This window comes from Aythya fuligula, chromosome 1, assembly GCF_009819795.1.
Source record: "Aythya fuligula isolate bAytFul2 chromosome 1, bAytFul2.pri, whole genome shotgun sequence".
Lineage (NCBI taxonomy): Eukaryota > Metazoa > Chordata > Aves > Anseriformes > Anatidae > Aythya > Aythya fuligula.
The window spans coordinates 171,336,608-171,347,914 of record NC_045559.1 but is presented as its reverse complement, the minus strand read 5'-3'; the positions used below and the strand labels follow the sequence as shown (position 1 = coordinate 171,347,914).

At 42.1% G+C, this 11,307-nt stretch overlaps 1 protein-coding gene across 1 annotated transcript in view; it reads left to right on the top strand.

Moving 5' to 3' along the window:
• The first annotated feature begins 520 nt into the window (after nt 1-520).
• TDRD3 (tudor domain containing 3) overlaps nt 521-11,307 on the top strand; it is a 105,334-nt gene continuing 94,547 nt past the window's right edge. The window contains exon 1 of the mRNA XM_032187127.1: nt 521-711. Within this exon, the coding sequence (XP_032043018.1) occupies nt 671-711 (41 nt within the window). The 5' untranslated portion in view covers nt 521-670. The remainder of the gene's footprint in view (nt 712-11,307) is intronic.

The window sequence follows — 11,307 nt, the reverse complement described above, 5'->3', positions numbered from 1 at the left end:
TTTTACATCTTGTTGCCCCGAAAACCCACTTCTTACCCCACCACCCACCCCGAGGACATCGAGGGGACTCATCCTACCCGACGCTATTAGTGCTACCCGTATTTATTTACACTCTTCCCACTGGAGATAAATGAGGTCCTCGGCCACCCCCTTCCCCACACAAATCCCGACCAGGAGCCGTGCGAGAGCGGCTCCGGGACGGAGGCTCCGGGCCGAGGGACCCGGGACGGCCGGTGCCACACGGCAGAGCCCCGCCGCGGGCAGGGCCCCGCCGCCATCTCCTCCTCCCGCCGTGCCCTCAGCCCTTCCCTTCCCTTCCCTTCCCCGCCATGGCGGCAGCGGCTTCCAGCCGGGCTCCCTCCTCCCCATAGCGGCCACACGGGGGTGTGGAGCGGGGTTGGCGCCGGTCGCGGGCTTTGTTCGTCGCTGCCTGCGCCGCCTCCTCCCCTTCCTTCCCCCTCATTTTTTTTTATTTTTTATTTATTTATTTTTTTTTCCCTCCCCCCCCCCTTTCCCTTCCCGTCCCTTCCCTCCATCGCCCTCCCCTAGCCCGAGAGCCGGCCGGGCCGGCTGCCCGGAGCGGGCCGAGGGGCGGGGGGGGAAACCGAGCGGGCGCTGCCCGCCCCGGCGGCAGCGAGCAGGCAGGCAGGCAGGCCGGGAGGGAGGCGCCATGGCCGACAGGGCGAGGGCGGCGCTCGGGGAGTCGGGCTGGTAAGTGGGGGCGCCCGCCGCCATGTCGCGGGGGCCGGACCCGGACCCTGCCGTGTCCCGGGCACGGCGCCGTGGCTCCCGGCCCCTCCGTTGCTTGCTGGCTTTGGGGCGTAACTCGCTATATCAGCGCGTGCTGCGGTGGTGTTTTATTTATCCGTTTATTTATTTATTTTGGGGTGGGGGGGCTCGCTTCTTTTGTGTCTCGACTCGCGCCGTGAAGCGCTCGATGGCCGCCCCCCCCCCCCCCCCCCTTCAGGCTCCAGCCCCCCCCGTGTCCCGGCGGCTCCCCACGGGTGTGTGTGGGGCCCTTTAGGCCTCTCCTGTTGGCCTTTGGGGCCAGCTGGGGCCGGGCCGGTGTGTGCACAGCTCACAGCAGGGCTGGCAGGGGGCTTTTTGCCCCGGGACGTGCCCCTGCTGCCTGCCTGCCCTTCTCCCGGGTCTGCACCCTCCTGGCTGAGGGCTGTGGCTTTGGGGTGGCGTTGTTCCTTTTAACTAACCCTGTGGTGGTCAATAAGGTTGGACAAGTGGAGTCAAACGCTTGAGGCTTGAAGCCAGGTTTTCTTTTTCTTTTCTTTTCTTTTTTTTTTTTTTTTTTTTTTTTTCTCCCCAGTTAGTCCCGAGTTGAACGTTTTGTGTGCTTTGGAAGAGCGCGCTTCAATGAGTCCGAATAGTGCTATCTCTGCATCTTGTTTGCTAGCCTGGAGGCTTTTTGGCACTATTGACTAGAAGCGGATTTATTTATTTTTTAATTGATCAGTGTAGTTCCCTTATTAGTCAGCACTCTGCCTCCTTAACGACTGGCAAGTCGTTCTCAAAGCAAAAGCTCCTTGTTGATTACCAAGGCGCAACACAACTTTGTTTAGCTGTAATTGAGGAAAAACTGTTTAACTTAAAAGAGAAATGTCATTACTTCCCATGGCATTTTGTGGATGTTTTTACTGCGATGTTTAATCTAGTGGCTTTGCTGGATTGTGCTTTCATTTATGGCTAACACGTAAAGCACTAAAACAGCATCGTGTGGTTTAGGTAGTTTCTCCAGCATTGCTTTGTGATAATACTAAGCAGGCTGGGAAAACTAGCGTCTTTAGGTCTGGATGAGTGTATCATGTTTCAAAAATACTGATCTAAGCAGTTCTAGAGTACACAATCCTGTGACTCCTGCCTGTTGGTGAGCTGAAAGAATCAAAAGTGTTCGTGCTAACTTTCATAAGATTAGTTTTCTTAAAGGGAAGTGTTGGCTGTAACTTGATGCTCACACCTCTCCCCTATACTTACTGCTCTTCAAAAAGGAGAAAGGTTCCATAAAAGTAACTTTTACTTTAGTGATTTTTCTTCTCTTGCTTTCTATTATACATCCAAAATTTTATCACATAATTTTCAGTTCTTGGGTGTCTTACCATATAGTCAGTTGATTGAGGGCCATGGGTAAACTGCTTTTAAGGATTGGCAGTCCAAAATATGAGGTGCCCCCTGAAGCTCTCTGTTACTCCACAGTGTTTGCCTCTGTCCTTGGGGCATATTCTGTTGAATGGCAATAAACACTTGTTATTCTTGCAGTGCTGCCAGGTGCGATCCAAAGACAGTGACTGAAATATGATCGGGCAGTAGTGGGATGATACTCTGGTATGCTGGAGTTATGCCTTGGCCTACTTGGATTGGGAAGGGCAGCATGAATGCTTACACTTTTGAGGAGGAGTGGAAAAGGAAATAATGCTTCAGAAACCGTCAGCAGTAGGCATCAATGCGCTTCAGTGTTCTGTTGCTCTTATGCATGTGACTTCTCTATCCGCTTGTTATTAGTAGATCTTAAAGTCATAACACGTGTGACTGAGCCTTAAGTTGTGATATTTGATGCAGTAGATTTCTCACTATACTTGACTACACGGGTGGTTGAATCACTTTCAGTCCCAAACTTATTCCTAGTGTTGCTGTCTACTCATGTCAAAGTGGTATGTTTTCTAGCACAAAAGTGGAACTGAGTTTATGCATTGACTTTGGTCCACATTTAAACTACTGCAACACCACTTGGTGTTCCAACAAAGCAAACTGTTTTTTGGAAGAACGTTGTTCTTCCAAAGTTGCAAATCTTCTAGTTTGTAAGATACTGCCTATTCCAACCAGATTTGACCGTAACTTTCTTAGAACTTTAAAGGTAAGAAAAGTGGTAAGAAAAGTTGATACAGACACATGCTTGTGTGAATTTCTGCAATTATTTTTTTTGTTATAACTGAATATGAAGTAAAGTTATTTTTCAAATAAAGCATTAACAAAACTTAGTTAAGATAGTATTACATATATTTATATATTTTATTTATATATATTTCAAGTCGGTGTTGTTAAAGTCATCCACTGCCCTGGAAATTTGTAATGTTTGCCTTTTAAGTTTGTTTCAGTATATCAGTTATGGTTTTTAAGCTTCTGAGAGATAAAGTTCCCCTATGTAGTAGATGTAAGAGTGGTAGCTAAGGTAGCTAATGAATGTTTTTTTTTTTTTTTAAAGTTTACTTATTTATTTACTTTGTGGTAGTGTTTCATGAAAGTGGGTGAAAGGCCCCTGTAGTGAGCATGCAGAGCTGTTTCCCTGAAGAGAAGACGTCCTTGTCTTCAGACTTGCACATTTAGACTTGCACACTGACCAAGTCTTTAGACTTGCACATATTTTGAGGCTACTTTTCCTTGCACACTCCCTTGGGTGCTGCTTCTCAGGATGTGATACTGTCTCCAACTTCAGAGCTCAGATAAGGTGTGTTTGTATTACTTTGCAGTGGAAAAGTTAATCTGCCTTGGAACATGAAGTTCTGTGTTAACTTTTTTTTTTTTTTTTTTAAATTATCAGACACGCAAAGAAAGTTGCCTTCTTGTATTGTGATAGTTCTGTTCATGAGTTTTGGAACCAAATTTCCAGTGTTCACATTAAAATATAGGCCTAAATGGAACAGAGTTACAGAACCCAGTTTTCTTACTAGCTGTGGAGTCCAAAAGAACTGCGGAGTACACACTCCTTATGCAAACCATGAATCACAGAACAGTTCTCTGACTTGCAACAACAATTTTTGCCTTTGGAAGTCACCCAGGTTTCACTTCATAAGAGAAGTTGACAGCCCAGAGCTTCTTCAATGTCCTAGATCTTCACAGAACTTTGGCATTTTGATGTAATAAATTCCAATATGTTTTTGAAAACAAGCAGTGTGTCGTGCCCTACTGCAGGTTTAGCTGCCCCTGGTCTCAGGTCTGATGACTGATCTCTGAACATGGGAGAGAAAGACATGCAAACTGGATAGCTAAAGAATTCCTTAGTACAGCTAAATGTACAAGTGAGTTGCTTGTTGAGTAGTACAGATTATTGCAGTGTAAAAATTAGTAGGTCTATGGGAAAAGCACATAGTCTTGTAAAACTTCATATATTTTTCAAAGTTATGTAGACAGTGTTCTGACTATAAAAGGTTATTTCTGGAGATGAAGAAGAATCAGAATTGTATTTGTTGTTTGGAAACAAAAGAGTAGTGTTTAGAAGTCCATGAGAAAACTTCGATCAGTGTAATTTTGGTTTTATATGTTTTGTAAATGAAAGCTGTGTACTTGGTGTATGCTGAGCTACTTTAAATTGACTTTTATCTATTTCAGCAAGTAATGTGCTGCATGCTGGGTAACAGTTGATTTAAGTTAGTCTGTTGTAACCCTTTCCTTATAGGACTAATGACAACATGATCCAAGCTCTGAAGCAAAGGTAGGGAATGCCTGCAGGGACAATCTGACTCTTCTTTCTAAGAGCGCAGCAGGAATTTGGGGAAGCAGTTGGTTCCAGGATCCTGCAAGGCAATCTGCTTTTCCTACACGTTGTTTTGCTGTTCCGCTGAAGCTCCTTTGGCAGGCATGGCTGAATTTGGTCCCTGCATATGGAGCAAGCTGAGTCTGGGTAGAAAATGTCCCTTAGACACAGGGATAACAATGATTCACAGGGGAGAAGCATCTCTGTTTTGGGTTTCTTAACACCACTGTATGTTTTTATGAGCTTGGGTTGGTACTGTGAAAGCTCGAAGTGCTGGTAAATTGTAGCAAAGTAAAGTGCTGCAATCATTGCAATTTTGCATTTTTTTGTTTTTGTCATTCACATGTATCCCTTACTGTCTGGTGTGGTCGGTTTGATTCTAGCTCGATCACGAATAGTGGGTAGACATAAACTGAATTCTTGATGTCATTGACAATCTGGAGGAGCAGAACAAGTCCAGTGTTGTACCTTCTGTTAAGGGAGACAAGAAACTCCTTTTAAAGAGGCTGTTAAGTGGTAACAAATGAGTGATATTGGATGTAATCTTACGAGCTTTTCCAATAAACTGGTATATGGCTATTATTAATGGTTAAAAAGCAGCGCAAAGAAAGCTGTTGGGAATTTTTCACAAAGAATAAAATAACTGTTAAGTCATTATGTATATGAATGGCGTGTCCTAATTTTTAGCGGTATGTGCTAATGTAATTGTCCCAGCAGAGCAAAGGTTTTGTAGACAGTGAAAAAGTAAATGAGAGGTGTGGAAGGTCCTCTGTGCTGGGAAGATGGAGATCTTTAGTCTGAGAAACAGAACAATAAGGGGAGAGGTGACAGGGGTCTGCGAAATCTGCAGAGCATACAGAAATGATGAATAGAAAGCAAGACAGCTATTTTTCTTAACACAAGAATTAGGCCACCCAGTGAATTAAACGTGCTAGTTGATGAAAATTGAAGTAGCTTCTCAAGCAATGTGTAATTAAATCGTGGAACGGAATTGGCACGTGCTAATTTGGAGCAGAAAGATATAAGGGAGGTAAAATACAGAAATACATATTATATTATAAAATACAGAAAAATTCAAGTGGGTTAAAATATGAATTTGACAAAATCAGGTAGGGGTAGATGCATTGAAAGTGTAACTCTGGGATGGAGCTTATCTACTAGCCCTCAAATAGCTGGAAGCCAGGAATTACTCAGGGCACTTTCAGATACTTGCTGTTTTACATTCTTTATCTGAATCATCTGCCTCTGGCCACCCTTGAGGAAGGGGAACTTCATTAGACCTAGACTGGTTAAGTGTGAGCACCATTTCTGTTCTTACTTTTCTGTTGTAGGTAAGTGTTTTTCACACTTCAGTCTTACTGAATAAAGGTCTTTTTCCTTTTAATTGGGAGTGGGAGTTTTGAGACAAATGAACAGGGCCTTGAGAAATAGGACAGAGAAGCCAAAGTGTGGCAGTCCCCTTTGCACCCTGTCTCCGTTGTGATTTCTGCTGTCTTACCGCAGCTCAGCCTCCAGGATTTTATTAGCTGCTGGGAGAGCCTCTCCTGTCACCTTGATATACCAGATCTCAAATCAATTTATACACCCTTCTTGGGAACGTAGCCTTTATCTGCTGGCTTCCTCTGAAGAGTCTGCTAAGAAGCTGAAGCACTAGCATGAGATGTCCTTGACTTAACAGAACTGTTGCAATTTGAGTGAAGAGTATGAAGAATATTGCTACTTGTTGAGTAAAGGGTTCACAGTGGAGGGGGAAGAAAAAGTTTTAGTTTACATGGAACAAATTTAAAGGTGGAAGTTGTGACGGACAGTTTTCCAACACCCATCTTTTCAGTGGCCTTGCTTTTTTTTGGTGTAGTGTATCTAAGGTTGATTGTCTCCCATGAATGCTTTCTGTAGGGGCATGTAGGCTTGTCTCCTTTTTGAGACTTTGGAGATGCTGTGTGTATTTAATCTTACTTCAGAAGTCACATAGTCATGGAAATTTGTAGGCTTTGCTTTCTTTTTGAGGTGCAGATAAGGCCAATGTCACCTAGAGGGTTTGACTCGTAGTAGTTTCCTTCTTCCTGCCTCTTTGTCCACATGCTCTTTGACCTAATGTGAAACAGCGCACGTTATCCCAGAGACTGAAATGTCTGCTGAGTTTTGTAATATTTTTATCAGTTAGTCTGCTGATAAGCTAGTTGCTATCAGCACTTAAACAGGGTAAATGGATGGAGCTTGTTACACAATGACTTCTGGGGGCTGATTTCCCTCTTCCCTCTCACAAATCTGACTGGAGATTAAAATTGTTGGTCAGAAAGCCTGCACCTTCCAGAACGTGGAAATTTCAGACATCTGGACTAGTTGTTGGTTATAAATGAACAAGGTGTCGGAAGAAAGCCCTTTGCAAAGAATTTGCTTCCAGAAAGCATGTTCTGAGACTTGAGACCTGTGGGTTTGAGACCTCGTGGGTTTGCTCTGTGCAGTTTGTGTGCTCACACTTCTCAGATCCCGGACCCCTGAGCAGAGAGCTGTTGGGAGGGTAGCTGCCCATTTTGGGGTGAGGTGGTGCTGTCATTCGGACCATGAACAAACTGGTGTTCAGTGGGGTTTTATATTTGCATATTTTACATAAGTGTCACTTCTTCTGGATAAAATATGGTTTAACATAGTAATACATGGAGGAGTACGTAGAGAGACAGCAGCTGTCCCGAAGCTTAATTTAACAGGTAGAATTACGCTTAGAAATGTTGGATTTTAAATATCCCGTACAATTAGTTGATGCTTCATGGTTTGCTTGTTCTGTGGTAGTTGCAATAATATAGTTAAAATAAATTTAACCGAATCTCCAAGCTGTTCATGTTGTACATATTTTCAAGAGTAGTACATTTTCTGCTTTTTCAGAGCAAAAGGAGGATGTTGAATTCCAATATAATTAATTCTAGTACTGCTGATGGAAAGATGGAAAGGCTCTCTGGGGGAGGCGAATAGTATGTGAGTGTTTCTAATCAGATTGCATGCACTTAATATAATGCAGAGTTGCGAGGTGTCAGAATTTAGGAAGGCTGGGCAGCTCTAGGACTGATGTACAACCTTCGATGGAGCTGCTTTGTGCTCCTAAGGGAAAAAAGAAGTTGCTGTCTTAAATCATCTTTGCATCACTGGTAAGTAATTGAAGCATGATGGGCATTCTTGCAATGGGATCATTTTGAACACTTCACTTTGAGAAGTTTAGCATAGGTATTAGAGATAGGAGTAACAACACTGACAGCACGAGGCTTGTTCTGAGTCAGAGAGCCGCCTGCTGACATCGTGTGTGCTGCTTGGGGAGCGTGGTCAAGATCGGCTTTTCCTTTCCTGCTGTTTGCCTCATACAGTGCTCCAGGAACAGCCAGGAGCGTCTCCTGTTGTGTCACGTCTGGAAAAAAGCTGTTGAGGAAAGCCAGCAGAGGAAAAAGCCATGTGTATTCAGACAGTTTCAAGATACTCTCGGTGCGCTGTCAGCTGTGTCATTGGCACAGGCCCAGCCTTAGGATATTTGTGTTCAGTTTAACGCCTCGGGGTGGCTGCCAACGTTTTCCTGGGGAAATATGAGTGAGAAATAGTATTCACAGCTTGTATCTCAGGAGAAGGAAAAAAAATCATTATAAAAAGAAAGACAGCCCTCTTTACGTTGTGTGTTTTGTATGTCCAATTGCGTTGGTCTGTTACAAATGACGGAGGGTCAGATCTCCTCAAGGAGCAAAACAGGCAAGAGCTCTTGTCCAGTGCTTTCTGGCTGCAGGGACTGTTTGTAGCATCCACCATGTCACAGCAGTGCCACTTGCTAAAAGGTTATCTTAGCCAGCTTTGGGGCTAGCGAGGTTATCTTGGACATGTCTCTGTATGTTACTTGGTAAAATCTCTAGATTTAATCTCCAGATTTAGGCTTGACGGTTTTGTACTACCACCATTACTGCCAGATAACCGTGTGTGCACTTATCACAGAATCTCTCTTCGATTAAGTAGTTGTGTTGAGTCACGTTAACATTTTTTGGGGGAATCTGGTGAAATTTTACTCTGCATTTTGCAACAGTAAAAGAATATAACAATATATAGTTACCTCCATATTAAAATACTTTAATAGATGTAAATCAGGATATGTCATTAAAGCACAGACCAGAAGTGCGAACTGTCCAGGTTCCTTACCAAATGCATTAATAACGTTATTTCCACGTTTTGTGAAAATACAAGGTCACTTACTTAACCCTGGTATCGATGGCAATATACTGAATGCGGAAAATACTACTTTAAACAGCTAGATCATCTTGTTAAGTATTATTTCTTCACAGAAGAGTAGAAATTGAAACACCATTTGTTATGGAAGCATGTTTACACTTTATTTTGGGTGATGTTGCCGTAATTACTGTGAGGGCTGTTGTGTGGTGGGGATTGGGGAAGCTTCCAAAGGCATTAGGGTAGTGTGAGTTTGCTGGGGGATAACTTTTTTATTTGTTAAATCGAGATCCTGCATCCAAGACTGCTTGAAATGCAATGCAGAGGTGTTAAATTCTTAATTACTTTTTAGAATGGTAATATTAATGAAGTATTACATTTTCCAACTTCTTAGAACATGTTCTGTTTTATAGATGAAAGTGTTGCAAGTGCTGAGGTTCTTGTTTAGCTGTTATTTGGAGGGGAGAGAGGAAGAAAGTCGTTGAAGGAACTGGAGAGAAGGTGGGTGGTTTCCAGGGGTCTGGTTCTGACGCTGTGCATGGCAGTGGTATCTGAATGAGTTACGTTTTCTGTTGAAGTGATGAGCTGCTTGGGAGTGCTGAGAGGGCACTTATGTAAAAAACATGATCCATCAAACACGTGCTCCTTGAAAACAGACTGGATAATGAGCACTGTCATGATTCTTGGTTTGCAAAACCTATTCGCTGGTGTGGCTTTTAATGCAGATGTAACAGCCCTATAACATATGGATATAAATCTGTGTGATACACTTATGTAATTATTGATAGTCAGGAGAGTTGCAGTTCAGCTAGTCAAAGAAACAACCTTGGGGGGATTCTGCCTTGTGGAGAGTACTTCCTAAGTTCCTCTGCAACTTTTCGATTGATTGTTGTCTATGCTGCTTTTATTTATTTTTTAGGTCCAAAATAATAACTTTTTTTTTTTTTTTTGTAACTATGACATTCCAAGTAACTGAAGGAAGCAGATATATCAAGTTGTATACTTAATATATACCTGATATTCAAAAGCTAAACCAGTCTGGTTTATTCTTATTAACTTTAAAAAAAAAAAAAAAGTGCTATAGTAAAACTTTGCTGCTGTAGCTCGAAGCATTTTAATAAAAAATACTGCCAGGGGGGGAAAGTGTTCATCTGTTTACATGTTCAAACTGCAGTTATGGGTAACTGACTTCTGTTTAGCAGTAATTTGGCTGATCCTCTACAGACGTATAGCTGTAAGTCTGTGGTTAAACGGTATTGCGCGTGCAGCTGATAAAGTGAAACTCAGAAATAGTTTTGGAAGCCCTTTAATGGGTGCAGTAGTGTTTTCCAGTTTTAGAAATATATGAATCTGTGGCTGTAGGCAGTTACCTTCTTCGATCGTTGTTAACAAGGCTGCATTTACCAATCTGCTGGCGCTCTTCAAGCTTTTCAAAGAGTTGCTTGTAAACGCAGTTTTAGTGTGCTCTTTTACATTGCACAAGTATGCATCTCTATACATATCTTGAGTGATTTTTTTGGTAAATGTACTACAAATCTAGTGTTAAAGGTATATAGAAATGGCTACTTTATCATAAAGTAGAATAAAAAGAAACCTGCCACTTCTGCCTGGTTAAAAAATTACCCGCATGCAGGAACATGTGATATGCTGAGTTAAAATTATGCAATGATTGTAATAGGTATATCTGTATTTTAAGCATCAGTGACCACAGCTGTAAAAAAATTACTTTCTGCTTGGCAATTTCAGTTATAAATACACCTCTTTGTCTCAGTGATGAGTACTCATCTTTCATCCTTGTCTTTTCAGTAGATTATAATGTCATTTGTTGTCTGTTTTGATGTTTAGGAGGGAGGGATGTCTTCAAAAGTTCTGTTTTTTTACTTAGTGCACTAGAACCAGTTCTGTAAGAACAGTTCCTCCCTACAGCAGCTATTCTTGGGGACTCTGGGTTGGTGATAAAAACCTGTTTTAAATATTTCAAATACAACTGGAGTCATTTGCTTAGCAACTTGCTTTGTGAGTCAGCAGACACTGGGGATGTTAAGCTTCTATTATTACTGAAATTAATACGAAGTGTCTTCGAGCAGAAGTAGTCCAGCTCTTTAACTGTGATATGGAAGATGTGCTTTAATAACAAAATACCAATTAATAATGTTTCCAATTTTCATTTTGTAGTTTTATGGTTCAGTGCTGTTTTTCTCTGGTAATAAAGTGAGATTTTACAGCTTGAATTGAGAAATATTAATTGTTTCCTTCATGAGTACTGTTGATAAGCTAAATTAGGCGATTAAATATGATCAAAATTATATTTGAACTACTAAAAATATAATCTTTTGTTACTCATATGCATGAACAGTGTATGTTACTTATTCCAGTCTCAGTATCATTAATTTTTAAGTATCATTGCTGGAAAAAAATACAAAATAGTGGTTGGAGGAAGCATTTTAGGGAATTACTTTGTATAAAGATGCCAGGTTTTACTTTCTTTTGAGACACTCAAAATATAAAAAGCAAAGCAATCAACCAACCAGTTTGGAAGAGGCCTCTGGAGGTCATCCCAGTCCCACCCATTGCTCAGAGCAGGACTGACTCCTTGTTGGATCTGCTTGCTAAAGGTGTTGTCCAGCTGAGCC